The 20,621-nt window shown below is 38.7% G+C and overlaps 1 protein-coding gene across 2 annotated transcripts in view; it reads right to left on the bottom strand.

The window, feature by feature from the left end:
• IL1RAPL2 (interleukin 1 receptor accessory protein like 2) overlaps positions 1 to 20,621 on the bottom strand; it is a 945,856-nt gene that overhangs the window by 186,750 nt on the left and 738,485 nt on the right. For both annotated transcript variants that reach the window (XM_074277659.1, XM_074277660.1), the window contains one exon: positions 13,793 to 13,867. In XM_074277659.1, the coding sequence (XP_074133760.1) occupies positions 13,793 to 13,867 (75 nt within the window). The remainder of the gene's footprint in view (positions 1 to 13,792; positions 13,868 to 20,621) is intronic.

The raw sequence follows: 20,621 nt of genomic DNA, 5'->3' as shown, positions 1-20,621 counted from the left end.
TCAAAAAAAAAAAGGCAGAAAACTCCTCCTCTGAGGTGTGTTGTTTACTACTCAATTAGCCTAATAAGCAAGTGTAGTATTGATGTGGTCAAGTCAGGTCATTGACCCCAAGTAGTTTTGGCTGGATGGACTATTATCTTAATTTTGTGGTTTTCTCATAACCACAAAACTCTTTCTGATTGGCTTAATTCCTCTGTGCCTTCCTAGCCTCCCAATTCCTTGTTTGCTCAAGACTTAATTGTTCTGTGAATCCTAACCTTCCTTTAACCTCTCACCTTCTGAAAACCTCTTGGTCAGTGGTATCCACTATCCCACACTACCTCAAAGCCTGCAACACTGTAGAAATCCAACTTTTCAGCATTTCTCACAATATGGTGAGGTATGCTTTAGGAAGATTATTTTGATTGCTATATTGATCAAATATTGAAGGACGGAGAGAATGTATGTAATGAGACCAATTTGGACACCACAGAGATAATCCAAATGAACAGTGGTGAAAGCCTGAAGCTTTTTGAAGATGTGAGAGAAGTTACAGAGATAAAATAAATAATCAGGACTTGGCCCCTAATTGGCTATGGGATGAGGGAAGATGAAGAATCAAGGAAGATTCATAACTTGGATAATCGAATATATGATGGTGCCCTCCTCAGAAATAAGCATGGAATTGGGGTGGGTTTTAAGCATATTGAGTTTGAGATGCCTATAAGACAGTCAACTGGAGATGTCCAACAGAGCCCTGATGATTTAGAATACAAGTTCAGGAGAGAGATTAGGGTTGAATATGTAGATATGGGCAACATTTGTAGAGAAGTAACAATGGAAATAATTAAAACTACTGAGATCACCAAGAGGCGGAAAGAAAAAAGAAGTCGCCAGAACAGAGGCTTGGGTGATACCAGATAGACATGATATGGAAAAATATCGAACAAAGGAGAATGACAATGAACATTCAGACAGGTAGAAGGAGAACCAAGAGAAAACATATCAGAAAGCTGAGGGAACAGAGTATTGAGGAGGAGAATGTAAATACAGTACCAGAACTTGCCCATCATATTTGGTTGTCCCTTGCAGTTCTATTCTGAACACTTGGCAGGGGGTGGTCTCCAGAAATGGAAAGTTTAGGGGAAAATAAATTCAACTTCAGACATGTTGAGTTTTAGATGTCTATGGGACAGTAGAGATATATAGATGTCTAGCAGGCAGTTGGAGCTCAGGAAAGTAATGAATGTTGGATCTATCAATTCTGAACTGACTTTCATGGAGGTGATAGTAGAATTCCTAGGAGCTGAAGAGAATTGAGGGAGGCAAAGAAAACTAAGACATATTATTTCAAGAAATAGTAAATAAATTATGAGAATCCAGAGGAAGATCATTTGGAACAGGAGGTGGTCAGCAGTGTCAAATTGTGGCAGAGAGTTGGATGGAAGAAAGGTTAAGAGAATGAGCATTATTCAGTACCTACTATGTGCAAGGCATTTTGCCTGCTTAAAGGAAGAGGAGGAAGTCTGAAAAGAATATGGATTTAGGATCAAATAGCTAATATTTCTAGGTTTGCATACCTTATCTCATTTTAGCTTTACAATGACTCTGGAAGATAGGTGCTATGATTATCCCTCAAATAATATAAAAGCTCATAGGGGAAAACTAATAAATGCTTAGTGGATTGGATTGTTCAAAGGCTTTCCACTCCAAGTAGGGTAATAATGGCTAATATTGTCATCTTTTAGTCTACTGTATAAAGCTTTAGAAAAGATTAGTTAATAGCACCTAAAATTCTTTGTGCTCTTTGGAGAAATCTACTGTACAATCACAAAGTCTAATTATTTAAATGGACTCCCTCTTGGGATTAGTCAATGGCGAAAGGGCTATGAAAAGATGGGTACACTAATTTAGTATGGCTGCGAATTAGTCTAACTGTTCTGGAAAGCAATTTCAACTTATGTTAAGAAAGTAACAAAAATGTCCATGCCTTTAAACCAAGACATCCCACTGCTAGCCCTATACACCAAGGAAGTTCGTGCTAAAAAAGAAAGGACCTATATATACCAATATATTTATAGCATTGCTTATCATATGAGGAAAGAATTAGAAACAAAATAGATAAATGAATATTAGTTGGAGGACTGTTAGAAATGGTGTGGTACCTGAATGGGATAGAATACCTAATTTTTGCTATCATAAATTTTGATTGGGGAGAATGCATAGAATCACAAGATTTGTCAGAATTGATGTCGAATGCAGTAAGTATAAATGGGAAAACAACATATACAGTGGCTATAGTGATGTCGCTGAAAAGAACAACAAGAAAACAATCAAAATTGAATGCTGATTCCAATAGACTTGCGATAGAAAATGTCATCCTCATTTAGAAAAAAATGATCTGTGGAGACTGAACATGGATCGAAGCATCCCATTTTCACTTTTTTATTTTGTTTTTTCTTTCTTGTGGTTTTCCCCATTTGTTCCAATTTTTCTTTTCCAACATGACTAATATGGAGATATGTTAAAAAAGATTGTACATATATAATCTACATCAGATTGCTTGCTTTCTTGGGGAGGGAAGGGTGAAAAAAATTGGAATTAAAAATCTTACAAAAATGAATATTGGAAAAACTATCTTTACATGTAATTGGAAAAATAAAATACTATTAAAATGAAAAAAAAATTGAATGCTCTGAGATCATAACGACCATCCTTGGTCCCAGGGAAAACATTTCAAAAGACACATTTCTTGTACTCTTCTTTGCAGTAGTGGATGATGGACAGTAAATGTGAGTTCAGACTTTTTTGATGTGCTGGTTACATTTGTGGAACTGATTTTTCCCCCTTTTTATTCTTATAAAGAATAGCTCCCTGAGGGGGAAAAATGGAGGAATATAACAGAAAAGGTAGATAATATAAAATATATTAATACAAATATATTTTTTTTTTTTTTTTTTTTTTTTTTTTTATTTTTTTTTTTATTTTTTTTTTATTTTTTTTTTTTTTTATTTTTTTTTTTTTTTTAAATTTTTTTTTTATTATATATATATATATATATTTTATAATATTATCCCTTGTATTCATTTTTCCAAATTACCCCCCCTCCCTTATTCCCTCCCCCCGACGACAGGCAATACCATACATTTTACATGTGTTACAATATAGTCTAAGTACAATACATGTGTGTGAATATCATTTTCTTGTTGCACAATAAACATTAGAATCCGAAGGTACATGCAACCTGGGCAGACAGATATTAGTGCTAACAATTTACATTCCCCTCCCAGTGTTTCTTCTCTGGGTGTATCTACCTCTGTCCATCATTGATCAACTGGAAGTGAGTTGGATCTTCTTTATGTTGAAGATTTCCACTTCCATCAGAATACATCCTCATACAGTATCGTTGTTGAAGTGTACAGTGATCTTCTGGTTCTGCTCATTTCACTCAGCATCAGTTGATTTAAGTCTCTCCAACCCTCTCTGTATTCCTCCTGCTGGTCATTTCTTACTGAGCAATAATATTCCATAACTTTCATATACCACAATTTACCCAACCATTCTCCAACTGATGGACATCCATTCATCTTCCAGTTTCTAGCTACAACAAAAAGAGCTGCCACAAACATTTTGGCACATATATGTCTCTTTCCGCTCTTTAGTATTTCTTTGGGATATAATCCCAGTAGTAGCGCTGCTGGGTCAAAGGGTATGCACAGTTTGATAACTTTTTGGGCATAATTCCAGATTGCTCTCCAGAATGGCTGGATTCTTTCACAACTCCACCAGCAATGTATTAGTGTCCCAATTTCCCCACATCCCCTCCAACATTTGTCATTAACAAATATATTTTAAAAAATAACCCCACCTCTCCCCAAATCTCCTGAGTTGAATAAGCACTTTTCTCTTTATTGATGGGAAGCTTGCCTTTTCCCATAACCCAATTAAGGCTTCTGGAATGAGGAGTTTCAGAACTTGGCGTCCACATTAATTCCTTCTCCCTTAGTGCTTGGCGCTACTTCCCATGGTCTTATTTCCTTTGTTCCCTCCCTGAATCATGCTAACAATTGAATCCCAAGACACGTCCCAGTTAACTGTCTCACACAGTTAAAATCTTACCCAACAGTATGACAAGGAAAGGAAATTCAAATCATGGGCATAGGCTGTCTCTCGACACACTCCCAACTCCAAAAACACATCTAGATCTCTGCCACAGCACCATGGAGAGACCAGAGTTTGGCTTCTACTTGCACAACACACAACTAAAAAAATATACCAAGTTTTCTATGTACAGAAGAGCTCTCCTTGGAAGACAGAAATACTGCAATGTTCCGGAAATAAACACATTTTGAGAAGATATTTTTAGTCGTGCTGATCCAAATAATATACAATGAGGTATCTGTAAAGAGTATAACATAGGACTAGACAAAACAGTAAGGTAGTAAGTTTCCACTCCATCCATCTTTTGGTAGCACTCTCTCCATCTCAAGATAATCAATGCCCTCATGATGCCCCCTCCCTGGCTGCCCATGTTTACAGGGCTTGTACTCTGGGCCTATGTTACTCAGGAACCCCTCAATCAAAACCATTTTGTCATTCTCCTGGGAGTCTGTTCCTTACTAAGCTAACATACTTTATATTGCTAGTTATCCTACTGTGGACAAGGGGCGGGGGGAGGATTATACTTTAGGCCTCGGTTTCAACTGTACAATGAAGAGTTGATAATAATAAGTAGAATTATTTTAGCACTTTCAAGTTTGCAAAGCATTTTTCATTCCTTAACTAATTTGAGCTCTGACAGACTTATATCACGAGTATTATCCCTTTCTGACAGATAAAACTATTGAAGTGAAGAGAAGACATATTATGGATAGAGTTCTGGTCAGGAAGACCTGGTCTGAATGCTGGTTTAGATACTTATTAGCTCTGAGACCTTGATAAAGGTACCATCTTGGACTCTCAGTTTCCTTCTCTGTAAAATGAAGAGGTTGGAATCAACCTTTAAAGTCCTTTTTAGATCTAAATCTATAATTCGATGGTTTGATGTGTCACCTTAGACTTGACTTTCCTGGCCCTCAAATTCCTTCTCTCTAAAGTGAGAGGGTTGGACTAGATGGCCTCTGAGTCTCTTTTAGCTTAAAATCCAAGATCCTGTGATCTAATCTGTGACCTCAGATGCTACCATTCTGAGCCTCAGTTTCCTCACATTTCTCGTTTCAGAGATCCTTTCTCAGAATTCTATGATTTCCTCAATTCTCTACTTATTTACACACATATAGTATAAAACACACCTACATTGAAAAAACCCAGGTACTGGAGATGGAATTTTGCTACAGTGGTTGGGAAATAGGGCCGAGACCTCTCTCAAATGCAGCCTGGTACCTTTCCTACAATCTATAGTCTTAAGAAAGTGTCCTGGGTCAAGCAGCAATTATGAGACAGAGGCAGGCCTAAATGATCCCAATATTTTCCTTATTTTCTCATTTTCCTCCACAGTAAACAAAAGTCAATTTCAGCTTTTCTTTCTCATCTCTTATCTTTTTTTTTTTTTATTATAGCTTTTTATTTACAAGATATATGCATGGGTAATTTTTCAGCATTGACAATTGCAAAACCTTTTGTTCCAATTTTTTCCCTCCTTCCCCCCATCTCCTCCCTTAGATGGCAGGTAGACCAATACATGTTAAATGTGTTAAAATACTCATCTCTTTTCTAAAAAGAGTTTTGTTTGTTTGTTTGTTTGTTTTAAAGATCAGTCTTTCTCTTGGAACAGTGAGCTAGGAAGTGGAATTGTTAAGAACTACTGACAGGCTCATGAGATTGTTAGAAACCCAGTATGAATATGTCATTGTCCCCCAACAGTCCAGGCAATTAGCTACCCCCTATCAGTGGGAACATCCTAACTCTGAAGGCAGTAGTTCAATTTCCTCTTTTCTCGTTTCTGATCTTGGGGCACATGGAGACTTCTGACGATTTGAGTTGACATCTTTCAAGAACACCTCCCCTGCCCCTCCGGTCTTCAGACACAGCTGCAACCACAAACAGCTTGCTGTTTGAAATGGAATTGGTGCTGATGGTACCCAGAGTCAGAAGGAGTAAAAAAAATCCTTTAATTCATGCGATTTTTCCCCTGTAGAGTTCCTCGTTTGCTACCCTTTAACCTTTGCTGCTTGGAGACACTGCCTCATCTCTGACCACCCACCTGCCATCTAAAAAGAGGTAGAAACAGAAAAAGAAGTAGGCACCTGCATACTAAAAGCCTTCCACTTATTGATCTCCAATTACTCCAGCCTGGCTCAGTGCTACTGGGTCATTTTAGTTGCTTTGGACTCTTGGCCCTGAAATTCCAGGGCCAGTGTTTGGAGAACTCTCCAGTCTCCTGGGTCTCAGTTTCCTTCTCTGTAAAATGAGAGGATGGGAATATGTAGCTGTTGAGGTCTCTTCTTTCTCTAAATCTAGAATCCCAGAGGGCCTATGCTTGACTTCCCAGCTGCCTGTCCAGTATACTGATGGCTCGTGACTTGCACAGGCTTTTCCCAATCTGCTTTCTTTTTGCCTCTCAATAATTCTACCCTGTCCCAGGCATCCACACCGTGGCACTTTATGACGCTAATTCTAAATCCTTGATACTTTCAACTTGAAATGGACACGTCTGGTTCTTGAATTAATAATATAATGGTGAAACAATCTATAGCACACTGTCGTAATACAGTAAGTAGAAAGGATGATTTCCCAATCAGCAATATCCAAAGTCCTGGTGCACTTGTATGCTTGTTACCAAATAATAGCACAGTTCAAAAGGCATGTGGTTTCTATATTCTTTGTGGCAGGGAGTGGACTGTAGCTGGGACAATTGGATTCTTGCCTAAATGGGAATTTTTCTGCCTTGGGGAAGTTGAAATTATGAACTGCGTGTAACACTTGTGCTCTGTAATACATGCGCCGATGGCTTTGATTTCTACTAAACTTATACCTAATTTAATTAAACTTCTTGCTCAACTATGATCTTGAGGCCTGATTATTAATTAGCTTAAAAACAAGGAACAATTAGTAGCACTAAACAAAAGACTGAGTCTTAAGAGAGGACAGGGTGCTGGGTGATTGGCACTCACCTCCTTAAGCTGACCATCGACAGGACTGTCCCTTCATTCTTATAAAAGTTTTTAAACATATGTAACATGTATTGGTCAACCTGCCATCTGGGGGAGGGGGGAGGGGAAAGGAGGGGAAAAAGTGAAACACAAGGTTTTGCAATTGTCAATGCTGTAAAATTACCCATGCATATATTTGGTAAATAAAAAGCTATAATAATAATAAAAAAAGTTTTTAAGACAGCGCTCCTTGGGGGGGGGGTAGTATATGGTGGGGGAAGCTAGATGGCCCAGTGGATAGCGCACTGACTCTAGAATCAAGAGAGCCCGAATTCAAATCCAACCTCAGACAATGGATACTGTGTGACCCTGGGCAAGTCACTTAACCTGATTGCCTCAAAAAAATTAAAAGAAGACACAAATCCTCAGAAACCACAAAGATCTAGCCAAAATAAGGAAAATGTCATTAAACCTTGGACATGGAGACAACAACTAAATGTTGGGAGATTGGCCCAGATTATCCAAAGCTGCAAATAATTAGCATGTTGGACAATTCAGGAAACATGTTATTTGGTGTCATTCATTAAGTTTTCAGCTTTTATCCAGAATAAACAGAAGGAAGGCTTGTTCGAAATAGGCCACTGACTCAGTGTTTCTGCACAGGACAGGGAAGATTGCTGTGAGCTGCCTCCAATTCTTTCTGCCAAAAGGGCCAGGTGCTAGTGATTTGGATGCTGCTTGCAGTTCCTTTCTTCTTTTGAGAATCATCACAGCATTTATCCCAATTTACAATGAAGGTGTTCTGAGGGGCACTTTCAAGCCATACATGAAGAGCTGGAGGATTTAAAGGATCCTTTCTACTACCCATCCCTATTCACACACACACACACACACACACACACACACACACACACACACACACACACACACACACACACACACACCCGTTGAAATGGTGTTTTTATCACATTGACTAAATAAGTTGGGGACTTTTAAACCGACTGTTCTCTTGCTTTTGAGTGTTTATCCTTCACTAACATTCACAGCAATCTGCCACACTATCATAAGGTGTGTTGTATCTGTGACCCATCTACCATCTCCAAACAAATGTTGGACAGAGGAAGCTTTCAGATCAACATAATCTCTATACCATATAAAAGAATAGAATAAATTTGGTGTCTGGGAACAAGTCGCAGGGAGATAAGAATATATTAAGTCACCAAGCGAGGGCTCAAATTCCAATAACTACCAGTATGAGATTAATAAGGATAGATTTCATTGCCTGGCTAATTGCCTAATTTCTAGTTCAGCTTGTATAATTGTTGCTTTTCAGTCCTGAACACTGCACCAGATTTAACATTTCATAAAATCTCCCTGCTAAATCTTTTACTCTGGTCCCATTGGATTATCCAATATCATTTTCAGGAGAAATTGATATGCTGGGGAATCAATTTCAGAAGATTAACATTCCATATGCATATAGGAAATCTCTGAGGCAGGAGTCGCATAAAACCGACCGATACCATGAAATATAAATTCAAGAATCTTGTAGAAATAAAGTAAATTGGGAATGAGAATGGAAGAAAGAAAGAACAAATTGTTGTCCGGCAGCAACTTCATCTAGGAATGAAATGTCTGCGCTAAAATGGTTAGCTAGGACTGCTACTTCTCCGGGCCTGATTCTCTTTGATGTTCTTTAGAGTTTGGGACTTGCTTTTTGCCATTTGAGTACAGATGGAGTAAACACACGAAGTCTAGACTTATTATTTCTGAAGAACACTGACTGACTCATTTCAGATCATTGGGAATTTCCAAAGAAGACAAAAAATCCCTTCTCCGTGAGAATGAACAGAATACGCTATCAGGTACAACTTTATTCAAAGTAGGATTGCAAATGTCTCACAATTCTGACCACAGTTTTCCATGGCTTCTGAGCTTCGTGAAAAATATTGGGCTTTATTGAACAGGTACTGGGGGTGCATAATAAATTATGAACAAAGGAAGGGACTGTGATAGTCCTTCAATGACTTGATTTTATTAGAGGTATAATAAAAAGGGAAAATAGTGAGATGTAAGATTGCAGAGTGTGTGGAGGGTCAGCAATGGGGTCAGATGTAGATTCAAATCCTATCTCTGAAACATTGTAAAATTTTGGACAAGCCACTTAACCTTTAAATGCCCAGGTCAACTCTCTAAGATGTAAAGCTGAAGAGCAGGTGTGGCTCTGCAATAATGATGGGAATTTTTGCATCAGGTTCTCCTAATACCATTGAAATCATAGGTCCAATTCAAAAAGGAAAAATAAAAAAATGATACATATATCATCCTTTACGATTGGCAGAGCAGCCATCTACAAGCAAAGAGAGGAGCGTGGGAGCTAAGTGTGGACCACAACATAGCATTCTCACTCTGTTGTTGTTTGCTTGCATTTTGTTTTCTTTCCCAGTTTTTTTTTTCCTTCTTGATCCAATTTTTCTTGTGCAACAAGATATATGTATAAATATGTATTCATATATTGGATTTAGCTTATATTTTAACATATTTAACACGTATGAGACTACCTGCCCTCTAGGGGAGAGGGTGGGGGGAAAGGAGGGGACAATTTGGAACAGAAGGTTTTGCAAGGGTTGTTGTTGGAAAAATTGCCCATGCATGTATTTTGTCAATAAAAAAATAAAAGGTTGGCAGAGCACTTTGTGGACAATATCTTACATCCTCAAAATAATCCTGTCAATCAGATGCTATTATAATCCTTGTGTAACAGCTGAGGAAACCGAGGCACAGAAAACTTAAGTGACTTGCTTGGGGCCATTATAGCTAGGTAGCATATGAAGAAGGATTCAAACTCTGGGCTTTCTGATTCCAAGCCCACAAGTCAGTCCACTATTTCAGAAATTTTCAAGTATTTGTTGATGGAAAATATGGAAGAAAGTTAGCTTCAGTTTAGCCAAAAATCATTTTTTCAAATTGAGAGCTAAAGCTCCATGAGGAAGAAAACAGATTAAAGATTACAGGGCTGTACTGAATTTATGTTTTGTCGATATTTCCTCCTTCCATTTCTTAACATTACCTCAGGTACCTTTAATGTACTTCAGTTGGATAGGTTTGTTTTGTCAGGCAACAGTCTCCCGATTATTTGGTTAAGGACGTGTTTGTGCTCTTGAAATGGATGTCTTTTTGGTGAAGATGAATCTTTTTGCAGCATTAGAATGTGAATACTATTTAGCTACACCCAAGCTGTCATGGCTGTGTCAGCAGAAATGTATGTAAATTCCTAGAATCTCAAGGATGACTAATGGATTACACTATAGGAGAGAGAAAGTCAAGATGTTTCTTTTCCTCTGGAGACATAATAAAGTATCTGTACTGAAGCCAATTCCATGCAGTAGACATGGAGTATTTCCATCGAAATCTAATATTCACCAAATTTCTGTTAGAAATGCATGGAGCAAAGAAACCTCCCCTCGCCCCAACACAATGAAAATAAACACGTTAGACAGTGTTTATTCTAAATAACCTTCAGGCTGGGACTCAAATGTTCCCAAGAGTTTCTCATTTTGTGTGATAAATGAGCATACATATTACTGTTTGGTGTCTTGCCTTTGCACCTTGCTCTGAGTGTGCTGGGGAAAGGGCAGAAGGGATTTCTCCTAATTGCACCCCACTTCAGGAGCAGGTGATGTGGATTTTATCAGAAGACCTTGGTTGAGATAGATACGTGCTAGGATACAACCTAAGAGGAGACAACCCAAGAGGTACTTTTCTAGCCCAAGAGATAATGGCAGCTGAAGTGACTAATAGATTTTCTTTTTACAAAGGCACATGGGAGCAGACCCGCTCATCCCTTGAATTCATGGATGCTGTTCATTGATCTGAATCTCCTTTTAGGAAAAGCAGAGAGATCTGCTGGGTGGAAGTAACCTTAGAGTTGCTTCATGGATGATACTGGGAAAGTTTGAAGTCTTCTACAGAGAGAAATGCATGCTTGGAAAGAAGAGGATTGCCCAAATGACCTCTGTGGTTCAAGGAGTAAAAAAAAAAAGAAATCCATGGTTTGAGGAAGCAAGGGAACTTGATCTTGCTACCCAATCCTATTACAGTAATTTGTATAATGCAGGTCTTCTGGGCAAGGGTATAATTATTTGTTCAACAGCTCCAAAAATATGATTGTCTTCTGGAAGGAGTTTGTGGGTTGTTTGAGGGCTTTATGTATTTTCTGTGTCTGCCAATGGGCTACTGGAAGTCCTCTATTTTTTGTACTTTCTCTGGGGTTAAATGAAGGCTATCTAATCCTCAAAAGACCCAACTGGCTTTGTACATTTCTTGATTCTCAAAAATAGGGTGGTTTAACATATGTTCAGAGAATTGATTGGGGCAGAGAAAACTAAGCAGTGACATCAATGGTGGGTTATTGATCTCTAGGGAGGGGGTAGAATTTGACATCCTCGACTGGTTAAAGGATTTAGTGATCCAGGTATCCTGGATAAAAGCCATTTATATATTAATTTTAAAACAAAAATCTAGTTTAATGTATTGGTCTGCATGCCATCGAGGGGATGGGGTGGGGGGAAGCAGGAGAAAAGTTGGAACAGAAGGTTTTGCAAGGAAGGGTCAATGCTAAAAAATTACCCACGCATAAGTTTTGTAAATAAAAAAACTATAATAAATTAATTTAAAAATCTAGTGTAGACACAAGGCTGTTTGGTACAGTAAAAAGAACAACAGCTCCGAAATGAGGTTTCAAATCCTATCTCTGATGTGTGAATCTGGCCGATCATTTAATCTCTCTGGGCCCTAAATGAGGGATTTGGACTACATGGCCTCCAAGGTGCTTTCCATCTCTAGGTGTATTGTGTTATGATATTTCTGAGAATGGAGACGTTTGACACATTCTTGAATGTGAGGAAAAAGTCAATTTCCAGGTGGGCTTAATATATCCCTAGATACTCTGTCATGTCTCCTGTTATAGACAGAAATGTCCACAATCAAATCACCATTTTCAAACTCTCTTACACATTTAAGGCTTTCAAAAGAACAGCTGTTTGGAGCACAGAACCCCCTCTGCCACTGTTCCTCAAGCCCTCTAAAGCCACTTTACTACCTAGTTGTAAATGTAAGTTATGAGATAATCTCTGGCTGGAGCTATGCAATGTCAGAACAACCAGTAGAAAAGCAAGTCAGTCATATCTGTTTTATCTGCTTTATGACAAAGAGTCAGTTTGACTGATTACTTTGAGCTGAATAGATTGGTTCTCTGGGTATCGTGGTGGAGTGGCCTTCACGTGAGGGGAAAAAATGAGCGTGTCTCCATCTTTCTGTTAACAAAGGAGCACTGAATCGAGTTCTTGAATTATGGGTGGAAAAGTCCAGCATGGTATTTTAAGTGCATTTGGAGCATATCATGATCATAAGGATTGTCCCTCTTCCTCCCTGGTATCTTGGGACTTATTCCTATGCTATAATCCAAAGTAATCCACAATACAAATCTCCCATGCTATAATCCAAAGTAATCCATGATAGAAATTTCCCAAATATGCCTCAACATTTTGAGCCCTCAGAGAAAAGGTACCTTAAATTATCAAAAAGATCAAAATTACTTTGGTTTCAGCCAAGCTAAAATGCATCCCGAGCCAAAGTACACCGTGCTACCTTCCATTTCAGATAAATGAACCCATTCATAGCAATAATGCAATTTTCTCTCTGAGATGTTATGGATAGCTATAAGTCACCCCCAAACCCAAGTAAAACAGAGAGAAGTAAATATTAAGTGAAAAATTCCCAAAGTGAGTGCAGTATTGGGGTCAATTTGGCATCTCCAGACTAAATAATTGCTGTATCCTTTTAGTGTCAGTAAAACAAATAAATTGCAGACTCTCAAACAACCCTAATACTCTTTCAGCATTTTGTACAGTCCTGGCATATTTCTGTTGTTCAGAGAAGGAGGAATTCTGATTATTGGAACAAAACTCAAGGGACTGGTGAAAGCTCAGAAAATAAAAGAATGCTTCAGATTAAAGGCTGCAATTTGTTCGCGGAGTCTTTGGCCTCCAAGTTTCAAGTCTATGGCTCTAAAAATACAAGGATTGGCTGTGGGGGACTAAAAAAAAGAGCCTTGACATCTTGCATCCTGATTTGAGTTTCTTTAAAAAAAAAAGAAAAAAAAGAAAGAAAAAAAAAAAGGAGTGCCCATAAATCAAGTTGTTACTTCTCCCAACACCAGATGATTCATAAATATTCAGGATCTCAACTTAGAAACAAGTTTAAAATAGCCCTGGATTATGCCATTGGAAATAACATGACCAAATCATTATAAAGGGTGCTCTTATTCAGTCTTGGAGATTTGGCCAATGTTGAAAGGAGCAGACTGTTTCCAGGAACCAGCACTTTACCAAAAAAGACATTTTGACTAAAGCAACGCAAGGCTCCTGGTCCCCAGTCATGAAGGCAAAATGTCCATTTACCCATCAATCACAGATAAAAAGCTCTATGGACGTGTATGCTGACTACCCAATGTAACCAATTAGGATAACCATTCCTTCACACAATACAAACTCATTTCCTTAAACTGTTACTGCAGTGAACTCCACACTTACAAATGAGTGGACGCAAATTGATTTGCATGTAATAACAGTGGCAATAAACCTCTCTTGGGTTCTTGCAATTTTTCCCATCTGTTAATAGAGCAGAAGTTTCCTATCTATTATTCCCAGAGGGGGACTTACCCAGCTGGACATCAATAACACTTGGATGATTCTCCCTGGGGAACAATGGCTTGGGAGGTTTGTCTGTGAGTAACGCTGGAAGAGAAAATGAGAGAAGGTAATGGAAAAATGGAGATAAATTACACAAGGAAAAAAAAAAAGATTCTATCTTGTATGATATTTAATGTTTGTAGACTTGATGGTATGTAAACATTTATTACACAGTATTCTTCCTCAGGCTGCTACTCCATACATATAATATCAATTTCCCAGCACATTTGGAGCCCTATTGATTCACTGTAAATAGGTATTTTGACAGCTAAATTTTCCAACACGATCAATGAAATGGACTCCTTATGAGTGGTTTTGGTAAGCTTGCAAGGATGAATAAAAAACATTTAAATATAACATTATAAAACATATCATATCCACTCCCTTGCGACTCTAAATATTCTCAATAAAACAGAAACTGTAACGTGCCATTTTGAGGAGGTCCTTCTGAACTTTTTAGACCATCCACTTCCAGGCCAATATCTATCTTTCAGTGAACAGTTCACTGACCAGTCAATCCAAAGTCATTTGAATAGATAGGCCGTGTGTCTGTGGCGAGTCAAGTACTACATTAGACCCTGTGTTGGGTTTTGTACTGGGGCCTGAAAATTAATTAGGAAATATGGACCCAGCTTGCACATAGATTCTCATAAAATTGAGGTCAGAAGTTGATATATAAAACTTGATATTGGTAGCAAGGCCCCTATTCTCATCCTATCCATCTGTTCTGGGTCAGGTTTAACTCGGGATGTCTGAGAGTTCGGACTCTACATTGGAGCCAATTGAGACATTCATAGACCATATGAAGTTTATAAAAGGAAGTTCACCTAACAACAGCATTAAAAGGCTATTCAGTAAATAATTGGTTCATTTGGGTCCAGCTCCTCTCTCTCTGCCTTTCGTATGGTGGCATATTTGGCCAGATAAGTCATGACATAATTTGCATGATGGTAGAGCATGCATCAAGACTTGAGGAGCACTCAGCTGCTCATGTATTATTTTTTATGCCTCAGGTCATTGTGAAGCTACGCATTTGAAACTTACTCCTCTGGATCAATTAAATATTAAAGCTGATTTCATTGCCTTTTGAGAGAAAAATTAGCCCAAATCACCAGGATCTTTCAGTAGTCTTTCCAGTAATATTACTGTGCTACCACACTGTTCCCAACATCTTCAAAGAGAAGGCCCTGAAAACCATCAAGGACCTTCAGAACCCCCAAAATCTCAGATTTGAAAGGATCTCCAGTGGCCCTCTAATTTAACCCTTCCTTAAGCAAGAATCCCCTTTTGTTCCCCAACAACACGTCATCGAGACTTTTTCTGAAGTCTTCCCAGGATAGCACATTTTCTTTTGGGTACCACTAAGTGATGGGAAGCCTTTCCTAATTTCAACATCAATTTGCCTCTCTGAAACCCCAATCCACTGCTCCCAATTCTACTTTCTGGAGAAGAGCAGAACAAACCTCAGGGATGCTTTTTGAATCGAATCGCATCGCATTGAGGTCTTATCTCTCTTTCAAATTTTAGCTCTTCAAATTGTTGAAGACAACAATTGTGTTCTACTAAGTCTTCAGTTTTCCATTCATTTAACTACTAATGCTTTGGAGGGGAACCATATTAAAAAGCAACTTCAGGGACTTAGCTGGAAGTCTTGCAAAGGAAAAGACACAGGGTTGAAGAAATTCAGGAAGGTTCTATGATTATATGGTCTCTGTATCAAGACACAGCACATGGAAGACCTGTTGCAGATTTTCTTGACTGCCCAATTCCCATACCCAGAAGCCTAGTACTCCTTAGAGCTATGTAGAGTTTCCTTAGCAGCTTTCTTCAAGTAACTAACTGATATTTCCTTCTCCCAAAGTATTAATGATGAAACGGGGAAAAATACTCTTCAACAGACATGTGGGCAGGTGGCAATTATTGGGGTACAGGTGTGAAAGAATTTTATTCTTGGTTCAATTTCTAGTCTTGCCCCTTTTGGCTGTGGCCATACCAAGGGGCCTATTTACTATATTTGTAGGAGCTTATCCTCTAAACACACACACACACACACACACATACATACACACACACACATACACAAACACATATATATTTATACACACATACAAGATACACATTCATATATGGATTGTTTATGTATATATGTGTGTGTATATATGTATATGTGTCTATATGTGTGTATAGATATATATATATACACACACACACACAGACACATATACATATCTTAAATATAACAATTAACAACCACAACTGTCAGTATAAATGAGATGTACTTGCCCATAAAATAAGGACGACTAGAAAAATGTGTTAGAAAATGGAGGCCAGTGCTCCCGTCAGCAGCATATATACTAGAAAATGGAGGTAGGCATATGTTGTTTATAAGAGACATGAAACACAATTAAAGCATAAATCTCCACACAGGTAAAATGAGAGATCTGAGTGGAGTTTATTGTGCCACAGGTGGAATAAAGAAAAGGCAGAGTTAGCAGTATGTTCTTAGATAATCCATCCATAAAAATTGACGATGTTAAAAATATATAATTGTATATTAACTATATACCTATATATACTTACTCTGTCTTTATATATAGACATAGTGTGTGTGTGTGTGTGTGTGTGTGTGTGTGTGTGTGTGTGTGTGTGTGAATATGTGTGGCTGCTCTGGCAATGCAGAGGATTCATTAAAGATTTTTCTTTTCTTTTCGTACTTTTCTCCTTCAATGTGAACATTTTACATTTTACAACATAACTTTTCCAGACCAGATTAATTAATTTTCAAATGGCTATTTTGCTTTTGTGTAAAGCGCCATTAAAGTTATCATTATTTACAGCAGTGACATTGTCAGACAGTTAAAATAACTTTCAAATTGGAGTATTGGCTTAAATAGCCACTGTGACCATTTATCTATTATAAAATTGGTATATAATATCAATATCAAATTCTTACAAAGATCTCTTCATTTGGGAGGAGGTAGTTTCCACTGATCATAATGATAAAGATCCTGCAAGGACTTTACATAAACCGATGGGCACTCTGATGAAATATTTGACACTGGTACCACTTGGTGTGGTTGGAAGCACAGTAGATAGAGCAATGAGCTTGGAGTGGGGAAGACAAAAGTTTAAATCTGCCCTCAGACACTTCCTAGCTCTATGAACTGGACAAGTCACTTAGCACTGTTTGCCTCAATTTCCTCATCTGTAAAATGAGCTGGAGAAAGAGGTGGCAAACCACTCTATTATCTCTGCCAAAAGAAATCCCACGTAGGGACAGAAAGACTTGAAAATGACTGAAATGACTGAACAACAAAATCAACCTCAATGTACTGAGGTAGAGATAGGTCATGATAGTGCCATTATGTAAGCAGGCTGAAACAATGGTACACTCCAGCATCCCTAAGGAGATAACTGTTAATAGTGTTGTTTGCAAACTAGTTATTAAGCCCTGTACTGCTGACTGGGAGCTAATGAGAAAGTTGAAAGTCTTCCTGATGAGAGAAGGAACAACTGTGTACGATATGAGAGGCCTGCTGGCAGAAGCAATACCACCCTCGGCAATTTGTGATTAGGAGACATCCCGTCCTTGATAGAGCCTTGGCAGCCACGCCTTTCTCAATTGCAAGCGAGCGGGTCTTGGGGAGCAGTTACTCACGAAGGGCGACCGGTCAGTCCAACAACATGACAAGAAGCTATTCAAAATGGGAAGCTGAAGTCCTTAGAGGGGTCCAGTTCACTCACAAATTGGGAAACCTTGGAAGCGTGGCTGAAAAGTGTCACAGATACACCACCAGCAGCTAGAAGATTGTTGCAGAGGAGTATCTGAGAACCCCAAGGACCTTTCTCTTGATATTGTAAGCCCAGAAAAGGCCAAGTATTCCAAGGTTTCAGCACTTGAATTGCTGCAGATGCTCACAGACAAGCGTGTTTGGTGGTCCTGGAAGAGAAAGCCTCTGATGTTTCACTAAGGCTGGAACTTTTGCTACAGGCAGTCATGACTGGGGTGCAGTATCTTGAGAGCACTGACCCAAATGCCCAGAGAGGCCGTAAGCAAATGGGAGCGTGCTTACTAGTAATGCACCAATGGCTACGTGCACAATAGGAATAGCCTCCAAGTTATTGTGAACGGATATGATCAATTCAGGAGGTAGAGGAAGTATGTATGAACAGTGTAAGTTTGCTTAGGCAACAAAAAAGCGGCTCCTTTCACCTCCTTCTAGGCAATACCCTTTTGTGTCATCCCCGGAAGCCCAAGACTCACCGACACAGGCCGAAACAGATTTGTTGTTCTTTTGACTATTGCTGTTCAGAGTGTTTTTCTTCAAGGGACAAAGAAGCTTAGACTTATAGGGTGAGGCGATTCACCTTGGGAAGATTAACAAGAGAGTGTAGCAAAAGAAGCACAGTTCTATTTTGCACATCTATGGGCATGCATGTCAAGTGGATGCTCCCTCACTCCAAATATCCAATCACCTGTTAAATCTTGCTGTTTCTACATAAACCCCCCCATCTCTTACATTTGACTTTTTCTCTCCATTAACACAGTGAAGGGATGACTAGGTCCTCATTATCTCTCACCTGAATGAGGATTCTAAGTGGTTTCCCTGCCTCAAGTCTCTCCTGCCTCAACTCTAAAGTGCAAGTCTGGTCATGCTATATTCCCTGTAATTCTACTCAATGAACTCCCCAAATAATGGCTTTCCCAATTACTTCTAGGATAAAATGGAAAATCCTCTGTTTAGCACTTGATTCTTTTTATAATCTAGTTACTTCCTATCTTGTCTCTCCAGCTTACTTCAAGTCTCAAGTGCCAGCTTCTGTTTAAAGCCTTTCCCAGTATCCCCCATGCCAGTGTCTTTCTTTCCCTCTAAAGCTACCTTCCATCTACTCAGTATGTATCTCAAAGATTACAATTATGTTTCGTATTTTCTTTGTTCTTAGAATGTAAGTTCCTTGAGATCAGGGATTATTTTGCTTTGTCTTTGCATCCCAAACCCTTAGCACATTGTCTAGCACACAGTAAGTGCTTAATAAATGCTTGTTAGTTGATTTTCTGAAGAAAGGATGATTATCAGAGGCCTTTTGAGTGTCGGTAGATGACTCATATTCCAGTACACAAACAGATTTCTTGGCTTTGAAGTGGGCTGTCATGGATACAAACAATATTGCTAGAAAGCATCGCCAAAGATTACCAAATTTTGGGAAGAAAACAAAAAGACCACAAGGGTAACGGGTTGGGTTTTCCTCACTGTTGTTCACTGAAGACAAGCCATAGGAAAGGGGAAAATTATTTTGGAAGTGATGAAATGGAAATAGAATTTGAAAATGAGATTTAGATTTCTGGACTGTATCTCACAATGTAAGAATGATATATTCCTGGCAATGGAAAGAATGCATCTAGCAACAGCTAGTAAGAATATATCTGCTTGCTATCCTGCAAATCTAATCCAAAGGGTTTTAAAATAAAAAGGATATAGAGGGAGAAAAATTTCAATGTACGTGTATCAAGCAAGATACCAGTAAGGGTTGCTACCTTAATGAAAGCATAGCAGCTGAGAAGCCTAGAAGTTCACAGGATACAAAAGTCCAAGGAAGGAACCATTAAGAAAACCTATCACCTCAAATATATGGACAATAGCATTATTCTAATTCCTTAGGCTTGAAATCTAGGCTTTATCCTTTTTTTTCCCCCTGAGGCTGGGGTTAAGTGACTTGCCCAGGGTCACACAGCTGGGAAGTGTTAAGTGTCTGAGATCAAATTTGAACTCAGGTCCTCCTGACTTCAGGGCTGGTGCTCTATCCATTGCACCACCTAGCTGCCCCAAGCTGTATTCTTGACTCATTGTTTCTCATCCCCTATATCCAAATTGTTTTCAAGGCCTGCCCGTGTCATCTTTGCAACATTTCTCCAATGGGACTCCCCATCTTCTCTTCCATGATATTGCCACTACTCTGGGGAAGACCTCCATCATCTCATGCTGTAAGATCCTAGTGGTGGGTCAGCCTGCCTCCAGTCTCTCCCATTCTAATTCATTCTCCATTGAACCACCAAAGTCATTTCCTAAAGTAGGGAGTTTGGATCACTCCAATACCCTGCCTTCCAACTCAATAAACTCCATTGCCTTGGCATAAATGACCAACATAAAATACAAAATCCTTTGTTTATCATGCAAAGTCTGTCATAATGTAACCCACTTCTACTTTCCCATCGTTCTTATACTAATCCTTGATATGCACTCTTTCATCCACGGACCCTGGCTTTTTGGCTATTCCACTGGCTATTCCTTGGCTCTCATCATTCTAGCCGTCTCCCATGCTTGAAATTTTCTCACTTCTTAACTCCATCTATGGACTTTCATGGATTCCTTTAAGTCCTAAATGAATCCCCATCTTTTCCATGAAACCTTTTCCAACCCCTCTTTTTGCTTTCACTCTGTTCATTATTTCCTATTGATCCTATATACAGCTTGTGTCATCCATATTTGTATGCACATTGACCCTTTTCCCTTTTAGGCAGTAAACTTCTTGTCTTGTGCCTCTTTTTGTTTTTCCAGCACTCAGCACAGTGCCTGGCACAAAGGAGGTACTTAATAAATGATTATTGATTGGCTGATCTGGTTGATGTTTAAATTTTTAAAATTCTCAAGTATTAGACAACACACATAAAGGAATAAATATCCTAATGTAAGGAGACAAATTTCAACAGGTATCACTGAGACTTTGGGGGATGAGAATGATGACTGAAGTGTGTCTCTAGAAAGATATATTTTACCCAAAAGAAATAGGAGAGGTAGAA

Source organism: Sminthopsis crassicaudata, chromosome X (genome assembly GCF_048593235.1).
Source record: "Sminthopsis crassicaudata isolate SCR6 chromosome X, ASM4859323v1, whole genome shotgun sequence".
Taxonomy (NCBI): domain Eukaryota; kingdom Metazoa; phylum Chordata; class Mammalia; order Dasyuromorphia; family Dasyuridae; genus Sminthopsis; species Sminthopsis crassicaudata.
Note: the sequence above shows the minus strand (reverse complement) of the source record. Positions and strands in the feature narration are given on the sequence as shown.